The 20,482-nt window shown below is 32.6% G+C and overlaps 1 protein-coding gene across 7 annotated transcripts in view; it reads right to left on the bottom strand.

The window, feature by feature from the left end:
• LOC134842076 (potassium channel subfamily T member 2-like) overlaps nt 1–16,619 on the bottom strand; it is a 115,153-nt gene extending 98,534 nt beyond the window's left edge. For 5 of the 7 annotated variants that reach the window (XM_063858239.1, XM_063858257.1, XM_063858283.1 and 2 more), the window contains exons 1-2: nt 15,112–15,611; nt 8,709–9,051 (exon numbers count right to left, since the gene is read on the bottom strand). In XM_063858239.1, the coding sequence (XP_063714309.1) occupies nt 8,709–9,028 (320 nt within the window). In that variant the 5' untranslated portion in view covers nt 9,029–9,051; nt 15,112–15,611. Of the gene's footprint in view, nt 1–8,708; nt 9,052–15,111; nt 15,613–16,424 lie in introns of those variants that run through there. The other 2 variants (XM_063858247.1, XM_063858275.1) reach the window with 2 other exon arrangements.
• Nucleotides 16,620–20,482: the final 3,863 nt, after the last annotated feature.

Raw genomic sequence — 20,482 nt, 5'->3', positions numbered from 1 at the left:
ATGCTCAGGGTACAGAGGAATTTAGAGCTTGTGGAATTTTCCCTCTGAAGAGGCTCCCAAAGTACAACCCAATTCTAACTTTGGTTGAAGCTGCAATTTCGTGCTGGAAAGCGGCTATGAAATGAAAAATGCAAGAAGAAACACGCCTTGAAGGAGCCAGGAGAAACACTTCAGGATTACCGTTTCCGTCATGACAAATCTTTTATGGAACGAACAAGTTGTGAGATTAGCGCACATAAATGTGTTGGTTGGTACAATCATACGATGACACATATCCCGGATTGTTTGGCCAGGAAAAAAATAGATGGATGAACAATGGGTGTTGCATAAAAACCGTTGATTCTGTATATTATATTCTGTTCTTATTCATTTGAAGTAACATGGTTTCAATTGAAGTCACTTGCGAGCACTCCATCGTTTTTCTATTCTTTAGAACTTACGAACTGAATGTTCTTTCAATAGAAGTTACCTATAGTTCTTATCGAATTACCGATTGTTCAATAGGCTTTGAAAAGGTGCATTAGAAAGGTAGTCGATGAAAACATCCGTTTTAACATGACATAAGCATGTGCGGGATAAAATGAAGAAAATAAGGAAATCCTACAATGGCTCAATGCTCCGACTTTCGAAGGAAGTGACGAAATCTTTTTGCTCGGAGTTTTTTTTCTCCAGACAAACTGCGACTTTTTAACTAGCAATCTTTTACGGAATTAGTTCGCATCATTTGAAAAGCACCGCTAATCTTAGCTCAAAGTAGAAGGATATTTCACCTGTGATTTTTTCTTAAAGTTATGGGGGTGTAAAGATTGCCAATTGTGCCAACTTCGGACAATTAAAGCGCGTTAAAGTTTGTGCTAATAATGCGTGAGCGCAGAATTAAACTGGATCGTTCCAATTTGGATTCGGGTATGCTCTTTGGTTTTTTTGGTTTATTTATTGCATTGCTAATTGAAAACTATATCACTTTATACTCTACATAGCATGTAGATGGATGATTTCTTTCCAGTTTGTTTTTGGAAATTATTCATTTTAATTTAAATTACATCAAAAAAGTAAATTACAGTCGGAGTTTTCAAAATTTTACGAGAAGCCTATTGTACTTTTTGGACCGAAAATCGATATTTCAAAAAATTGAACTGAAAAATATTGGCTTCAATTTGATTGGCTTTCAAAAAATTTTCAGCCCTAAATTTTTTTTCACAATTTTCAGTTGACTTATACATAAGCCGAATTGGTCTTTGTTCTTTGAAAAAAAAAGAACCTTTGGTAAACTAATCGGATGTACTTCAAATAGGCTGCAAGCAAATAGAAAAAAAACAACGGAAATTGCTCCAGAAAAAAAAACGACCAACTTTACTTCTGCTCAAAATTCAGCCTTGATAATATCGGCCTTAAAATAATGTGATTGCATTTGTATGAACCAAATTAATCAATGCGATCAGTTTTTTGGTCTCTGAATTTATGCGGAAACAACAAAAACGCAAAATCACAAATGTATTTTTCAACCAATTTTTTTTATTTGGCTTGATAGCTTTGCCCTGATATATGAGCAGTATTTTTTTAGCTGTAACCTTTGTTTTATCTATAATTTTATAATATTTGCTAGATTTTGTAGAAATTATTGCCACAAAAAATTTTTAGACTCGTGGCTGAATTTACAGATCTAAATATTAACCCTCATTATTCCAACTTTCGAAGAAAGTGAGAAAATTATTTGCTCGGGGTGGTTTTTTTTTCAGACTACTTTTGCAAAAATTTTGACGTCTCGATCTGCATGTGGCCAGCCAACTGTTGTTACCACTGTCTTAACCTGCCGTGAGTATAGCTGAAAGAGCTTATTTTAACATCTCACACTAAAAAATGTCTTAATTTGCCCTGAGGTAGCTAATTGATTGACATCAAACACGACGCAAGATGTAACACTTAAATTTTCCTACTATCGAACTAAAATTGATAGTTTTGTCGATGTTTAATTTGGCAAATTTTCCGGGACTAACTAACGGACAGTTGCAACCTTCAGGGCTTTGCCTTGATACGAGCATTTTTGTTGTTTCGACTTTCAAAGAAAATGGAATATTGGGGTGTTTTGTATTTAGTCAATTTTCGACAGTTTTTGACAAGAAATAATAGTTTTTGACAAAAATTTATACCAGATTGAAGATATTGACTCCTTGAAAACAAAATAAGAAAAAATCCATTTTTTTGCAAAGTTCTGGGAATTTGAATGTTGCCAATTTGACCCAGCTCTGGACTGAATTTTGCGCATTTTGAAGAATTTAATCAAATGCTGAAAATGTAACGTGAATTCTTTATGCGTCGCACAAACTATCTCTCATAAAAAAATGGTTCCAAATTGAATTGAGGCTAGTTATTTGGTCGATTGACTTCGTGTGACTAAAATTTTTATATTTGTTTTTTGATTTTGTCAAAAATTTATAGTTTTTCAAAAAATTTTCCCAAATACTATTTGATATGGATTAAGGGGCAGTCGGATCAATCAGGGTTTTGCCCTGATATACTATACGAGCAGTATTGTTCGCCCGACTTTTGTAACAAAAATAACGGAATTTTTGTGATATGGGTTGTTTTTTTTTCTCTTCAGACAAGTTTCGAGCTTTTATTCAGCAACATTTGACGGAACTTTTTATCATTCAAAAGGTATTGCTGTCTTGAGATTTAATTTTAAAAATTGTATAACTTTCACCTGTGATCTTTTTTCGTAAAATTATGGGGTTTAAATATTGCAATTTTGGGAATATTCACTTGCGATATAATTTGCGCTATTAACGCGTTAGCGTAAATTTAATCATTCTTAGAAATCGTTCCAAATTGGTTGAAGGAAGCTTTTTTGCCATAATTTGTTTGTTACAAGGTGCAAAAACTATCACTTGTACTTTATATCATCTCCCCACTTTGTTCAAACATGACGGTCCGAATTATCAATCCACAAAATACTCAGCAGTTATTTTCCCCATTTTCCCCGAATTCCGAATTTTGTCACTGGATTCTGCAGTTTGTCTTTGAATTCAGCGATTTGTCACTGGAATCCGGAAACTTAATATTGAACATCAAAAGGATGCGGAAGTTAGAGATATGAGACTAACCATATTTTCACGACATTCTGCAATCTAAAGCAACCTACCTACACATGCTTTATCTAAAATGCAAATTTATTTGACTCTATGGCAATGATGTTAATGATTGAGGGTTGATTTACTTTTTCCTTATTTACTGCTGATTTTAAAATGAGTTTTGAAGGCAGGCGAGAGTTTTGCGTGCTTCGACAAATTGAATGGCCATCAAAAGTTTTGTTTTAATGTAAATGTAACTATTCACTCAATGCGATATGACCAAGCTCTTCCTATAAAAAATGTAATCACATTTCCAGATATGTTCTAACAGATAATTCTCCAAAAATTTTGATAACAAGCTTTTCTACAAAAAGATCTGTCAAACAGACGTTTTTTCGACTAGGACGCCTCTACCTCCTGAGATAGATTGGTTTACCTTGTTGTCAATGCTTCTCAATTGACTCAAGGTCTAAATCATCTAGATGAATTATCCGAAACATGCCAAACGTTCAATCTTATGCCGTTTTAAGAATAATTTGTTATTCTATTTGCCTTATAATTCTAACGCTAAGCTTGAAACAAAAACTTCTATCTAATAAGTTGCGCAGAAAATATTGTCTAATTATATCAGATCGTTTCGTGATTCAACGATTAAAAATTTGATCGACCATACCTCAAGATTAATTTTTATTTACTCAATTAATTTGCAGAGAAAATTTGTTCGACTGACCTGTTCAGTAAATTCAATTTAAGTTGAATACAAAAACTAAGGGGTGGATCCAGGATATTTCCGAGGGACGTGGCGAGCTTTGGGGTTTCTCTTGAAACGCAAACAACAAAAATGGCGCAATTTTCTGCTGAAATTGACCAATTTTTAAAAAATATACTTCGACCAAGACACAGGCTGTTTATTAACGAATCTATTGTCATTCGGGAGTTCTTTGAACGACCAATTCGCCAACTTTAACAAAATTTGTTAGATGCAAGTACATGATAAGGTACATGATAAGTACATGATAAGGAATCTGAAACCGAGAAAAAAAAGCATGCCATTAAAATCATTTGGAAAATTGCACTCACAAAATCAAATTAATATTCATATTGTCAGAATGAAGCAACCGAGAGGAATGGAAACACCAATCGCCATTGGTACTAAGGTCTAACTAGAGTTGGAGCCTCATTTTTAGGATCAGCAACCGGGCCGGGCCGGGTCGGACCCGGGCCATACCTTCAAAAAAGTCCACACCTTTCACATTATGTGAAAAAAATTCTGACACTACCCGTCTCCTGAGGACCGCGTCACTATTGCATCAGCAAAATCGAACTGCTAGGATCAGCTGCTGGCAATGGTAATTAAATTTTGATTTTTTAAAACTCACATTTGAATTTCAATTTACTTTCTATTTGGACATTTTTGTTTTTAATAAAACGGGCCTGAAGTTTTTTTTCGCCCACCGGTCCCAATTCTGTGTCTCACTCGATTTTGAGGTTAAAATTGGCTCATAGCTAATAGATCTAGCATATCATTCAATTTTTCTCACTCAAAGCTGGCGAAAACAACCAAGATGCTTTTTTCAATACTAACGAAAGAAGTGTAAGCAAGGTAATGATGCCTGAAAAATTTCAGCCTAAACTGAAAGCTTCAGTACTATAAAATTTATCGAAACGAGTCCTTCACTTTCAAAAATATTGGCTTAACTAAGATTGAGATGCTTCTCGGAACAGTATTTCAGAAAAATTGGCATTTTGTAAATCCCATGACTCCTGTCGTATTTGCCTCAATCTATGGAGGAGTTTTTTTGACTAATCAAGGTGTAGCTTTAAGGAATTAATTTAATAACAAGGTAACATGTGAACTGCTGATGCAAATTGAAGTCTCATAACCACAAAAGACAAACAGTTGGTGTACTCAATTTTCTCTCATAAACATCAAATCAAATTGATTTTATATTATAACAAGACTGCTCGTATCAGGGCGAAACCCTGAATGTTCCGACTGCCTTTTAATTTTTATGGAGCAGTAATAACTTTAAAAAATTAAATGTAATAAAACAAAATGAAAAAAATTTTTTCTAAAATTTGAAATTTTTGTGAAAATCATCCACCCACACGCCATAAAAAGTACAAAAGGATATATTTCGCTCCTTGTAACAAATCAATTATGGCAATTAAGCTTCTTTCAACCAATTGAGAACGATTTCTAAGACAGATTAACTCTCCGCTTACGCGTTAATAGCGCGAAATATATCGCGCGTTAATTGTCCCAAGTTGGCCAAAATGGCAATCTTTAAACCCTCATAACTTAACGAAAAATGATCACAGGTAAAATATTTTTTCACATTTGAGCTCAAGACAACAATACCTTTGGAGTGATATAAAAAATTCCGTCAAAAATGGCTAGTTAAAAAGTCGAAATTTGTCTGAAAAAAAAACCCACTCCGAGCACAAATTTTCCGTTACTTTCGTATCAAAAGTCGGAACAAAAATTATTTAGAAAGTGTTCTAGGCATTGATTTAGTATGAAAATTTTAGATTTGCGGAGATGATGTTTGGAAAAAAATGAATGATAAAATAATCGTTTTCAAATCTAAAAATCAGATCTGAAATAGGTTGTGAAATGTTTAAGTAACGATTGAATACTTTAAGGATTGGTTATTTCAGATCTAATTTCAGATCTGAAACTTTATTGTTCTTGGTTGTTTCAGATCTGAAAAAATCTATTTCAGATCTAATCTCAGGTCTGAAGTTTAGCTTTTCTTGGTTGATTCAGATCTGAAAAATCAATTTTTCTGACTCAATTTTGGCTATTTTTGATGTTTTTGTATTGATAGCTTCTGCTAGCTACTAGTAGGTACTCAGCAAAGTCTCAGCTTAATGACCGCCAAAATATGTTTCCCCAAGCATGAGATAATCATTGGAAATGCATAAGTAGCGCATCAAAGTCAAAAATTTGACAGGTCTACAAACAGTTTTTAAAAACTTTTAGTTGAACAAGAAATTTAGTTCAAAAAAACTGTTGGTGAAAATATTTGGAATTTTTTTACCGCTAGTTAATCTAAAAATACTTGTGTATTGCAGAAACATGAAAAAACTCAATTTTTTACTTGAAATGTATAAATTATAATTTAACAAAGGATTTCTCAGATCTCAATTTTTTTCAGATTTGAATTTTGTAATTTCTTTTCAAGATATGAAATTGAGAATTTCAGATCTGAGAATCAATTTATATAGGAAATAAAGAATTTCGGATCTTGCACAGGATGTCTCCTGGGTACGGGGAGAGAACGTGTTCAATACAAAATTGGTTATTTGAAAATTTAAAAAGTCTATTTAAGTTTGTTGTTATTAGTTAAAGGTAGAACTGATTTTTTGATTATTTAGTAACACGAAACAATGTGCAACTTGGTAATAAAATCACGTTCATGCAATTTGAAATAAAGATACTAAATTACCTTTGATTGATAATGAACTTTGATAAGGACATGTTTAGGATTTGTAAGAAGCAACTCAAAATCAAACAAATCAAAAAAAGTAAAATAGGACTTCAAATGCCTTGCTTGACATGCAGCAGTAAATATTTGATGTTTACACAACTGAAATAGTAGTGATACAACTGCATGGCTCCTTACTAAGCCAATCGAAAGAACTTTTTTGGATTATTAAATCCATCAATTAGTTTGAAAGGACATCATATCTCTCATTTTTTTCTAATTATCTCAGTACACAAGAAAACAAAAAAATGTAACAGTAATTTTTCAGTTATAAGAAAGCTAAAAGCTTCGCTGCATGTCGAGTGATGTCCTTGAAATCATTCTTCACTTTCTTTTTGACGAAGCCTGTTTTTTTTTTTCAATTTTTATTGCATATGCTTTCTTCATATGCAACTTTGAGTTAATTATAGAATTGTTTTTAAGTATTGAAATGATACAGTCATCTTTGTTTTTTTACTCAACCTACGCTTTGTAGATTCAAAACATGTGTTTAATTTGGAAACCAATTTTTATATTACATTCATCCCAAATGCTGTTTACATCCGACATTTTCTTTCTTAACATTTTTTTAGTTCATTTTTACGCTCAAAATACTTCTCAATTCGTTTTTTCAAAGTCCAATGTTTGTCTGAAAGCAATAAAACCAAATACAAATCGATTTCAAAAATTTTCAAGTTAAAAAATTGTGTTTTTTTGAGAATCTTTTTATTGCCAGAAATGCTGAAGAAGAGTATAAAATTAGTTTTCGCGGCTTAAATCAAAGGTTTCTGCGCTACTAAAACAACTATAATAGCCCAAAACAATAGCCAAAAAAATCAAAATCAGAGTAAAAAAAATGTAATTGTTTTTCTCGACAATGAGTTTTTCAAGCAAAAAATGTTATGTAGAGTTCGGTTCAAGAGTAAAAGGTTTTAATTTGAGATATCACTCGAGTCGTTCTGGCAATTATGTTGGAACTTGATTTTTTGTGGGAAAAAAACAAATCACGCAGGATAAAATACTTTTTGGCTCTCAGTAGTCAGAACGAAAATTGATATCCAAACGGATTTGATTCAACGGAAAGACAAGAAAAAATTTGTTGATTAATGCTGGTTGTATTTAAGGTAAATTTGGGCTTTTGACCTGCCTAAATTGCCAATTGCGCACTATTTATTTTAATACAACGTAATGAATAAATCGATAAAGTAAGCCAAAGTACGAAATATTGACCGTTTTTTGAACTTTTGAAATGAAAATTAGCTTCGGTCTTAGCAGCCTGGATTTGAATTGTTCAAATTATTTTCGCCGCTTTTTCCCTAGAATATCAATTGTTTTAGAAAGTGCTATGTTCGTCATAAAATGTTTTTTTTTGCAATGTGTGTCGCTTATTTGCGATGTTTATTAAAAGGAAACAAACAATAAATTATAATTTAACTACATTTTGCTTCGAAAACTAAAATTAAAAAAATGCTTTTTTTAAATTTATTTCAAATTGCATCTTTTTTATGTTTTTAAAAATTTTATTGCATAAACACTCAAATGAAGCTTTGCAAACTTGTTTTCAGCTGCTTAAAATTTTTTTGTGCTATCATAACACTTAGAACTGCCTAATTAACAGCCTAATTTAGCGCGAAATTAAACTGGAAAGCAAAAATTTCAAACTTGTTTTTTTTTTAGTCAGTATGTCTAATAAATGTTTCTGGTAACTGACTTTGTCTGAAAGAAAATCGAAACAAAACCGAAGACGCAGTTTTTCCCAACTTAACAAATTGGAGTATCATGAACAAGGACAGCCGTTTGCTGTGCAATTAGCAGAGCAATCTCAGTGTACAAAAATTAAAAATTAAAAACAGTCACTATTTTTTCAATTTGGGTCGTTTCTTGTCCGCTATGTGATTAGGGAATCTGATTGAAAGCCTAGTAGAACTTCGGGAGGCTCGATATTCATAGTAAAGATGGCATACTCAACACTATTTGTATTCGAAAAATGAATTTAAAACAACATAAAAACAATACAAAATTTGAAATCGTCCATTTGGTTGAAGACTAATTTCTCATTTAGGATGTGGTGAATGACTGGTGAACGGCCGACGAGAAGGCAAGTTCAAACTGCGACAGCAAAAGCCATATCCTTTTATCGGATATACAAAAATTAAGCCGAACTGACCTTGAAGACGTGCTGTTTCTCTGCTTATTGAACACTTCGGTCAGTAATGGCAGTTGGTTGCCCAGATCCACTGAACTGAGACTGGGCACTTTGCGATGTCTCTCGAAACCACGGGCCAAATCCGCTCCGAGAGAAGACATCTCCACGTGGGGGCCATGATGGGGGCCATGATGAGGGCCATAACCTTGACCATGTGCAAGACCATGGCCATGACCTTGACTTTGAACGTGTCCATGTCCATGTCCATGTCCATGACCATGACCATGACCATAGCCATGGCTATGGTTGTAATGGCCTTTTGAATGGTCATAACGAGACATTAAGGAGGGTAGATCGAAGTTGTCTGAAAAGAGAGAGCTATGAACATAACATAATGGTTTTTAATTGTATCAGAAACGACAACTATATCAAGTACAAAATTTTGTTCTAGATTTTAAATTAGCTAAATTTACAATTTAAAAATTACGGTTTGTATTCTTCATTCAGGTAATAGCAAAAAACATCAAAATGTTTTTTAAATAAACAATTATATAATTATGATTATGCATTCTCTTGCTTGAGCCCCAAATTTGTGGTTGGGGAAACATAATTGTTTGGCCACGTGTGGCAAAAATTTTTTTGCTATTGGGAATAAATACAGATAAAAATTTGCTAACTTTTGAGGTTGGAAATCATTTCCCCATGGTTATGATAGTTTAAACAGTTTCTGTCTTTGAAAGAGCCAAAAAATTTCAGATTGATAAAATTATTGCTAAGTTCATTTAATTTATTATTGGCAATAATGTTCAGGGCCTGGTTTTTGATAGTTATCAGCTGCATAAAAACTCTGACCGAGAACAGGTATATGATGGGGAAGATGAAAACTATTTTATTACACAAAACTTTCTAGATTACATGATCGAATCTTGGACAGGGCAGCTGATTAAGAAATCGGAATTAGTCAGAACTGGTTTAGCTCTGATAACTTGCAATGTCACAAGGAAACTGAATCATAGACCTGAAAATGTCTATACAAATTTTTTTTTTCTGAGCGAGTGCTAAAGAATTCAATCGAGGAAATTCATTACATGAAAATCTTTCAGACATGCAACCGCAAAGTTTTTACACATGCAACCGTTCCTAGACATGCTACCCTAAAGTTATTATGAAAGCGCATTCGCAGGTGCAGATAATTTTTCACAAAATACGGTCCTAAGAGTATTTTCGGAGAGCTCGAAAAAACAAATTGAATCTGAGAAAAAGTCGAAAAAGTTTGTTTCAAATTTTTTTTGAAAAACCACCACTCGGCCTAGAAAAATTCTGATCCATATTTTTAAAATTCCCCCCCCCCCCCCGCCTCTACTGAAAATTTGCAATGCAGAAATGCAGATACAATTTTATTCGGAATGATGAAAATTTATGCCATGATGCGATGTGAAACCAAAAACGTGTGAGTTTTTCACTCATATTTATCCAAAAAAAAAACATAACGAGGAAAGCCGGTTGATGAGCATATAGCACAGAATGTTCCGATCATATTCATATAAAAACCTTTAAACAATCGAAAGGTTTGATTTTTTTTAGAAAACATGTTTTGCCGAACAATCGCTGAATTGAACAACCAAAATAGTTTTTTTTTTCATAGTACAATTAAGATTTGTGAGCCTTAAAACAATTGAGTGTCCCTAAAAAAACGTTATTCGATCGCGTTACTTGGTCAAAACTAGAAGAGAAATCAAAAATTTTGAACTATTTTTCACGACTTTTGAAACTTTTTTTAGAAATGTTTAAAAATTGTTCGAATCATGTCTGAAAAAACTTTGAAATGAATAATATATCACTCGACCCAATCCAATAATTAATTGGGGTACCCAATTTTGAGTAGAAAAAAACTTAAAAACACCCGAATACATAGGTCCCTCTAATGACCGGAACAAAAAAAACTGAAGCCTTGACGTTAAAACTGTTATACGGTCTACAAGACGCGTGATCCCATAAATTGCAAAGAAGCTGAAAGCTTCACGCATCATTCGGCAAGCCAAACTTCACGTATCATTCAGTATATACAAGATTGCAAGGAAAATGCTAATCGTACAGTCTACATATAGGAAAATTGCATGATAAGCTTCTTTCACTTGAGTAGAAAAAAGATTTCCTAAAAACACACAAGCAAAACAATTTTGTTCAAAACTACTATGTTCAAAAAACCATTTCCGAAAAAAATTCATCTGAACACAAATTTTTATCAGGAAACAATAACCAGAGTTGAACCGTTCCCGCGGTAGATGACTTTTTTTCAAAAAACCATGAAAATATAACAATGTGCTGATATTCGGTGACTAAAAGTACTATAAAAATGTGCATCATGAAGCAATTCTAAATGAGAAGAAATGAAGAAAAGAAATTTTTTATATGAATTGATTTGAAACTGCTAAAAGGACTTTCCCATTTTTCACATGAAGCAATGTTCTGAAAAGCATAAAATTTAAGCAACTCAGAAGAGCAAGTTCGAAGTTTAAAAGGGCAAACAAAAATTATGACCAGTTCCTGTCAATTAAAACTGATTTTCTGTGCTCAATAAATAAATGGAAATATGGAATAAAACCAATCGATCAGAGTCTATTATAACTGCTTCGAAGAATAAAGGGATTATTAAGGAATTATAATCGATTAAAATGTGGTTTGATTGATTATTATTGTTTTCAAAGAGAAGTTCTTAATGATTATCGTTTGTTTATGATTTTATTTCTCGTTTTTGGAAAAACTGGATGCGGCTAACTATTAAAGAAACAAGTGTTGACATTTGAATGTTACTTCATCAATCATATCAACCAAAAAATACAAACTTTTCCTTCATTTCCTCTGGTTGACTTAATTTTTTTCACTGGGATAATCATGAACACACGAAAGTTTCCATCTGTTACTTTCCATCTGTTAATATCAAAACTTTATGCAATCTCAACTCAGGTTTTTAATAAGAAACTCGAGATTTAATGCAAAACTATTTGACAATTTTATCTGAAACACCATGTTGTATATTTTCACAACTAAAAAAAAGCACGTAAACAGTGGGTTACAACAAAAATAATGACTCAAATACGATGAATTGATTGCAGTTCAAACTCAGTTTTAAAAAAAATTTAATAAAAATGATTGAGCTTTTTTAGCTCGAAAAATCATTAGAAGCCAAGCAGAAGTTAGTTGCTCTGCCAGAATTTCAAGAAAAAAAAACTCAAGAAAAAGCTTACAAAAAAAGATTTAAACCTTAAATCATAAAAAAATACAGCCAGTAATCTATGACATTTTTGATGCAGTCTCTAGTAAAAAAAAACCAGCTTCGTAAGAATCTTTAGCTTTTTTTGAGATAAATGAGCATGAATCATTTTTGAGGTTGCATTTTAAATTTGCAAATCAAAAAGGGGTTGCATAAAAGGATGTGATCAGAAACTATCGTTAAAAAATGTCTTTGGTAGAGAAACAATTGGTAAGGTTTCGCAATCAATGGTTAAATTTGAAAACATTTGAGATGAATGGGTATTACTCTAATCATAAGAAACAGTAGAAAGGGAAATGCATGAAACTTGTCGTCATATTTCTTTTGTATAGAAAAACATTTGGGTACAACGCAAATACCTGATATGTCAAATGTTCTTGAGGTATTAAATAGCCACAAAAAGCTGCTTTTCTGCTTTCTGGTCGGTTTTGGCAAACCTAAGAGAGTAATCGGTTCTAGTCGATTATTTTACAGATTTTCTACAAGTGAAAAACTGTTTGTATCAAACTCAAATAAACACTAAAATGGAAAATATAAAAAAAAAATTTACAGAAAAAATCTTTTAGCTGAAAAAGGATTTTTTTACTGTGAAAAATCTTGTTTTTTTTTCTGGTAGAAAAATTCCCCAGAATCCGAATAAATTTTGAAATAAAAATGGTTTGTCTAAATATTAGAAATATGTAGGAAATTTCTGATTTACAAAACTTAGTTTTCGAAAACCCAAACTAAAATCCTAAGCATCAAAAACTGTTTTTCATGATTGTTTTTGATCAAAAAATTACGCAACATATTTTACTCATTAACACATCCTCAGTTGAATAGTGAGCTAAATTCAATCGATAGAATGCATTGCTCATTGCAAACTCTATTTTCGGGAGACCCTCCAAAATTTGTACAATCTAAGAGGTCTCGGTTTAAAAAAAAAACTTATGCAAAATTTCCAAAATAACATTTTTAAAGTCAAGCATTCAGCATATTTTGAAAATTTTTTTTTTACAAAATCAGCAAAAAGGATCATTTTTTGCGGCAAGATAGTCTTATATAACTAATTTTAATTGTTTCTGTTCAGGTCGAACTTAAAAACTAAAAGTCAACTGAAAAATCTACGTGAAGATTTTTTGTTCAATTTACCTTGAAACTCCAGGCAATAAAATTATAGCTAAAAAAATACTTTAAATTTTTTTAAAAATAGCTAAATAAAAACTTGAAAATGAGGAGGAATTTTTATTTCGGGTGTGCATAGTTTTTTTCCCACGCAAAAAATTGGTCATTTATATTAAGAAAAAAAATTTTTTTAAACAACTTGTTGTGAAAGCTTCATTCAGCGTTTTCTCGGCAATAAAAGGTTTCCGAAATTCCAAAACAGTACTGTGCATATTACTTTACGGTAAACAAGAAAAATTTTCATTCATTTCTGTTTTTAGATTTTTGAAGACTATTGTTAACTAATTAGCTCACTAATTTTATACGCGGTTGTTTAGTTCTCTCATCACGCCATCAAAAAAACGACACTAAAATGATGAAAAATTGGCAACAAAAATATTAGCCCTTTTTGTAGTTTTTATGAATGTTGTCGGACGCTTCTGTGATACATGCACAAAAACCGGCTATCCTTTCTTTGTTACTTAGACAGCGGATGCGTTTTTAATTGGATTTTTGCACATATATGTGTGTTATTCCAGATTTCAAGATTTTTAAACATCAATGTTCAGCACAGGATGCGATCGCCGACATCATTTTAAAGCTGAAAAAAAGTTTTTCAAGAGTATAGCTATCCTAAAAGGCTTGATCAGGCCAAACCCTCCAAGGCATGGAAACATCATGCTGTCACGCGAATATTTAATATAGATTTTGAACATATTTTAACCCCCTATTTTGTTATTTGTGTTCCAACTTCGAAGAAAATAGAAAATATAAATGTTCGGCTTTTTTCTCCAGACCGGAAAAAAGTTCTTTCTGTGGATCGATCCCTAGATATTTGTGGTCACCACCAAGTTCGCTCACCCCTATAGTAACCTGACCGGAATCGAGCTAAACTGCTCGTTGAATATTTTGAGGCTGAAAGTGTAACGCGCATTATTCACGAGAGTCAAACTATCCCGCGCCACAACATCGTTCCGAATGGAATTGGGGCAAGCTAATTTGTCTTACTTTTTCCATACACAATCCAAATTTTAATAGTTCAATCATGATATTATCAGCATAGATTTCATAGAATGTCAATATTTTGTTTAACAAAAGTTATTTGAAATCAATTATGGGCAGGCGGAACAATCAGGGCTTCGCCCTGATACAAGCTGTCTTTTTTTACTTAAAAATAGTTAAATTTGAACTGAGTTAACCCATTTTCAAACAGCGTTCACGTCCAAAATCTACAAAATGAACAAAGTCGACAGAATTTTCAGAAAGTCGAACAATGTTCATCATAATGGCCCAAAACTAAAAAGTCGAGTAAGGTCAACTGAATTTTTCTGAATTAAGAACCGAAAAGCGAACAATTGTGATTGGCTTGCACTCAAATTCAACTTACAAGGACTATTTGCTGCAATTACTAGTGATTGAAAATTCGGCTCATAGTTTTCTAATTGAGTACTTTGCTTCTGCTTTGTTTGTTTTACTGTCTCTCATATTTGTAAATTAAAAGGACTGTCTGGATCCGACTCGTATCCATCCTAGTGATTCGCCGATTTCTGTTGGCAGTTTAGAGCTACTTTGACAAAGTTATGCTGTTAACTTTTGGTTTGAATTGAATGAAATTTATCGAATTGAGGAAAGTTAGGCAAACTGATTTGTTTCCAAGTTTCACATTTTTGCTGTCTATTTTTAGTAAAGATAAGGGTTTTTGATGAGATCTGGTGGAGCAGAGGAACGGCTATGGTCAACAATAAACACGCAAAAAAGTAGATATTAATTTTTTGAAGGAATGTCAAAACTAGAATAATTCATCTGACTGAATTTGAAATCACTTTTGCACGCTGTCCTTTTATAAATTGACACAGAAAAACTTTCTAAGATTGTGAAACATTCTTATAGTTAAGTTTCTTGTAAAATTCCATTAGAATTGAGCTTCTGATTGCTCAAGATTAAAGAAAGTTGATTTGAAAACAATAATATGTAAGCATACAATTGTTAACAAGGAACAGAACTAACCTTGAGAGATCCAACCTTCAGGTTCCCAAAAGAAATGGAGGATTAAGTTAAGGTAAATACAATGTGGTGTTCATCAAACAATATCAAACGTTTCGCGAATTGCTATATTGATGTTTTTATCTTCATAAGTCGCAACGGCCCTTTGTATTTCTGATAGAAAAGTCCATAAAACGTCGATTGCTAAGACCAACTGACTAGAAATACGTAAGCGTAAAACAGGAACCGAAACTTGAAACATGCTTAAGCGTCGCCATAAAAACGATTGCCGGATTTTAGGTCGGACGATTTTGGTAAGTTGAGGATAAAAAGGCGCCTATGAAAACGTTAAAAGTTTGTAACAGGAAAAAGAATTGAACTAAAATTGGTTTTGCTTTTGCAAATTAAGAAAAAAAAAGTGAAAAGCAATTTATTTAGTAAAAGTTACCATCAATCACTTGACAGTACGGTGTTAAACAATATAAAGCAAGTAGCTTGGTATATTTTTACCAGCAATTATTTAACCGATCGATAATGACGGCTAGTTGTAATGATTGACTAAATATATTACGCGAATTCAAGCTTACGTTAATAAAAACTAACATTAAAAGCAATGTAAACAGTATAAAGATTTTCTTTTTTCTTCAGTGACTGGAACAAATTGTCATTTTTTATTACAAAAAGGAAACAGTTCATAAATAATTCTGTCATAAATAATCATTGCGGTGTTCATTTGCAATGCTTGATAGTGACTAAAAACTCTTTTAAAAATAATTTATAAACTAAAAAACTAAAAACCAGAGTTTAACTCACTTGACGGTCTTATAATATTCAATTGAAAATAACTTGGCCGATACTTTTTTCCAATTAGAAGATTTTTTTCCCACTTAGAACCAATCGTTCAGTTTATCACCGCTTATACTCAGGCGTGAAATTTCACCTTAATGATATGGTAACCTGAATCGAATCAAAATGAAAAGATTATTGTTTTGCAATTTAACTTTCAGAAAGCAGCACCAAATTGAAATAGGTATCAAATTGAAACAAAAAAGCTAAGTAATAGTACTAAAAACCTCATGAAAAAAAGCGAAAAGTTGTCAAAACTGATGACATAGCTAGACGATAAGTGGTGAAACGGCGACAATTTTTCCACTTGAAACATGCTTTGAATTTGTTCTTTCAACTTGAAGATTTCAAAAGAGATGCTCCAGTTAAAATAGCACGCATATGGTGTCTTTAAAAAACAGAATGTTTGTAACAGTATTTGGATTTAAAATGATTTGGTGAGACAAAAGCACTAGGAACATTTTTGGGCACTTAATTCAATTTTTCATCACCTTTTGGAAAATCGGCGTGACTGAAGCGTGAATTGACAAATGGTATAACCGATTTTTTCTCTTTGGGCTCAGAGACCGGAAATTAACGCTAATATAAGGTTCATTTCCTTAAATCTGACAGAGGTTATAACTCAACATTGAAAATAGGTTTGTAAAAATGGCCAAAAAACAATATAGTTGGAGCCAACTCGACTGTGTTTGCTATTTTGGCAGCTAAAAAGAAATAAATACCAAAATTGGCATCAATACTCTTAATATTCAAATGGAAATGCCAATGTTTTTCATTAATGGAAGTACTTCAGACAGCATAAGAGACCAATTAGCCAAGACAAATAATGAAGATTTTCAAGATTCTTCTCTTCACGCTTATCGATGTTGCCGCAGGTAGAAGCACTTTCGAAACAGATTTCAACCCTACTTAATGTCTGTTAGGGTGGAGTAACACGCGATCCAAATTCTAACTATGGGCCCAATTTTTGTCCTCCACCTTAGTTATAATGTTTCAAGTGGTCAATCATCAAGCTTTCCGATATGATAATTTTTTATGAACGCATTTAAATTAAATTCCTGGAAATGAAGTACATTAGGAGTATATAAGCCCTAAAAATCTGATAGCAATAAACCCAAACAGCTGTTCCAGGGGCGGATCAAGGATTTTCTCGAGGGCGAGGGTGGATTTTCAAAAACATTTCGAAAATTCTGTTAACCTTTTTTTAGCTGGACCAAATTGATTTTCTGATGAGGTCTCCTAAATCACTGTAAAAATCCATTTTTAACAAGTTTTGTGCGTCATATACTGAATTTTGAAAAAAGAAACAGGTCAAAAAGACAATTTCAGGTTTTTTTTGAAAATTTTCTCCAAAAAACATTTTTTTTGGCGAGCGCTCCCTTCAAAATTATTAATTATTATGATTATTATTATTATATATTCAGCCACAAAAGAATATCTGAAATTAGTACAAAGGGGAACACTCTGGGTAGACATGGGTTCAAATCCCTGAAAAAAAGGCGTTCCCCCACCTCCCCCTAAATCCGCTAGAAAAAAATATTGGCCAAATTAACAGCTTCTGATTTAAATAATTAGTGCTCTGAAGTCTTCTAACAAAAAAAAATAGGCTGAAAGGGTATACATTCAATATAATATGCACTTTTTGTTCCGACTTTCGAAAAAAGTGACGAAATAATTATTTACTTTTATTTTAAATGTTAAAATCATATTTCTTGATAAAAATGAAAATTTCTAAAAAAAAACTGAACCTTTGCAACCCCGATTAAACCTACAAGGCTCAAGATAAACGAGAGAATGACTCAAAAGATAACGGGTGCTTCCTTTTTTGTTGCAGAAGGCTACAAACTTCACATAATTTCAAATAACAAATTTCAATATCCCTTCTTGCCCGAAAAAAAAAACAGTAAATTAACATATAACTTGAGAATCTAGGATTGATAGGACGATTAAATGAATAATTTAATTTCAAAAAGCAACAAAGCTATCCTTGAAGGGATCAATCTTACTGACGATAAGGGCCCTCAAGGAGTAGCTCCATCAAGAAAGACATTTAGAGCTTAAACTGATGTGAATAGGCAGTGAGACAAGCAAATCATCCTTCAAACACTGATTGATGAGCTTAAAAGTATCTCAAAAAAATGTGCATCTACAGGAGTGAATATAAGAATTCAGCTATTGTTTTGACATAACTTTTCAAAAAAAGCCCCAGTTAAATTTATTTATCGAATAAAAATTTTAATCACTTTAACGCTTAGAGGGTATCACAAACAGTCTGATGAAACCGGCTTGGAAAAACGATGGCAAAAAATATACGTTTTAATCTACAATTATTAAATCCTTTATTTTGTTTAAGAAAAAACAGTGGCAGCCCAATTAAACTCATTTTTTTTCTGCACCAAATTGCCCAAAACTGAGGAAAAAAAAACAATTCCAGCTGTTCTTTTGCAAAACCATTTGAATTTGAAAATAAAAGTTTTTGTTTTGAAAAACGGTTCGGACAGGGCGCATTTGAATCTAATATTCTAGTTATCTAAACGGATACTCTAAGTAAATTCCCAAACTATGATATTAACTGCAAAGTTAGTATTGCATAACTTCAATTATTAGACTTCTAGATTTAGAAAGCCGTGTTTTGTAAATAACACTGATATTTTTAATTGCCAGCCCTATTTTACAGGGATCTGAGACTAAATATAGAATATTTTGAAATTCATTCCAAGCAGTTCAAATTTCGTAGCAGGCGATAATTCGAGCAGACAAGAGAACCAATAATTCATAATTTAACCAAAAATTCATCCCTTAGTACTAGGGTTTTCGCGAGGGAGGGTGGATTTTCAAAAAAAAATGTCGAAAATTTTGTGGCCCTTTTTTCAGATCGACCAAATTGATTTTTGAGCGCTCCCAAACGACAACAAGACTGCTCGTATCAGGGCGAAGCCCTGAATGTTCTGACTGCCTTTTGAGGTTTATGGAGCAGTACTAACATTAAAAAATTAAATGTAAAAAAAAATAATTAAAACTTTTTTTCCCTAAATTTGAAATTTTTTAATGAAAATCATCATCCCACACGCCATATAAAGTCATCCCACACGCCAGCTCCTTGTAACAAATCATTTATGGCAAATAAGCTTATTTCAACCAATTTGGAACAATTTTAAGACGGATTAACTCTCCGCTTACGCGTTAATAGCGCGAAATATATCGCGCATTAATTGTCCCGATTGGCCGGAATGGCAACATTTATACTCCCATAATTTTACGAGAAAATGATCACAGGTAAAATTTATTTTCAAATATGAGCTCAGGACAACAATAATTTTCGAATGATATAGAAAAAATCCCGTCAAATATGGCTGGTTGAAAAGTCGAAATTTGTCTGAAAAAAAACCCACCCCGAGCACAATAATTCCGTTTCTTTCGTATCGAAAGTCGGAACAAGATTGCTCGTATCAGGGCAAAGCCCTGAATGTTCCGACTGCCTTTTAAGGTTTTTGGAGCAGTAATAACATAAAAAATTAAAAGTAATAAAATGAAATCAAACATTTTTTTTCTAAAATTTGAAATTTTCTTTGAAAACCATCTCCCCACACGCTATATTAAGTAGAAAAGAACAAATTTTGCTCCTTGTAACAAATAAATTATGGCAAATAAGCTTCTTTCAACCAATTTGGAATAATTTCTAAGACGGTTTAAATCTCCGAAAAATATCGCGCGTTAATTGTAACAAGTTGGCCAAAATGGCAATCTTTAAACCCCCATAACTTTACGAAAAATGATCATAAAGGAGAATATCTTATCAAATTTAAGCTCAGGACACTAATACCTTTTGAATGATATTTTAAAATTTGGTCAAAAACAGCTAGTTAAAAAGTCGAAATTTGTCTGAAGAAAAAAATCCACCCCGAACACAAATATTCCGTTACTTTCGTATCGAAAGTCGAGACAACAATAAAGTCTCCATTCTGACCAATTTTTCTGCCCCACAAGCAACATTGGAAGATATTGACCAAAAAAGTGCGTTTTTTTGGCACGCGCTCCTCCTTAAAGTTGGTATTTATTGAATATTTTCTAGTAAATTCTTTTAAAATTATAATTAATAGAAAATTTAGGGTCAGTCAGCCAAAAACGGATATTTCAAAATAGTGTAAAAGGGGGACCCTTTGGGTCGGCAAGGGCTCGTTTCCTTGAAGGGGAAAGAAGGGGCGTCCGCTCCCTTTAAATTCGCCACTGCCTCAATAATTACGTGAAAAATTCGAATGCAATGCTCGGCGTGTCAATTTTTTGAAATAATTTATTTTTCATTATGATAATTTATTCTGCTGAGAGTTTTCACTATTTACTAGCTACCAATAGTTGCCTGCGAATAATTGTAGCTTCCAACGAATTGTAGCTTTAAGACCTTTAATCAAAGAATCATATTTTGAAACATTATAAGACGCATCAATGGAACAAAGAAACCAAAGGTCAAATAGTTATTCTTCAAAAAAATGATTCGAGACGTTGCCTTTTTAGATTTATTGCCTTAAAAAAATGGGTATCAATTTCCGTT

Source organism: Symsagittifera roscoffensis, chromosome 1, assembly GCF_963678635.1.
Source record: "Symsagittifera roscoffensis chromosome 1, txSymRosc1.1, whole genome shotgun sequence".
Classification (NCBI taxonomy): domain Eukaryota; kingdom Metazoa; phylum Xenacoelomorpha; order Acoela; family Convolutidae; genus Symsagittifera; species Symsagittifera roscoffensis.
Note: the sequence above shows the minus strand (reverse complement) of the source record. Positions and strands in the feature narration are given on the sequence as shown.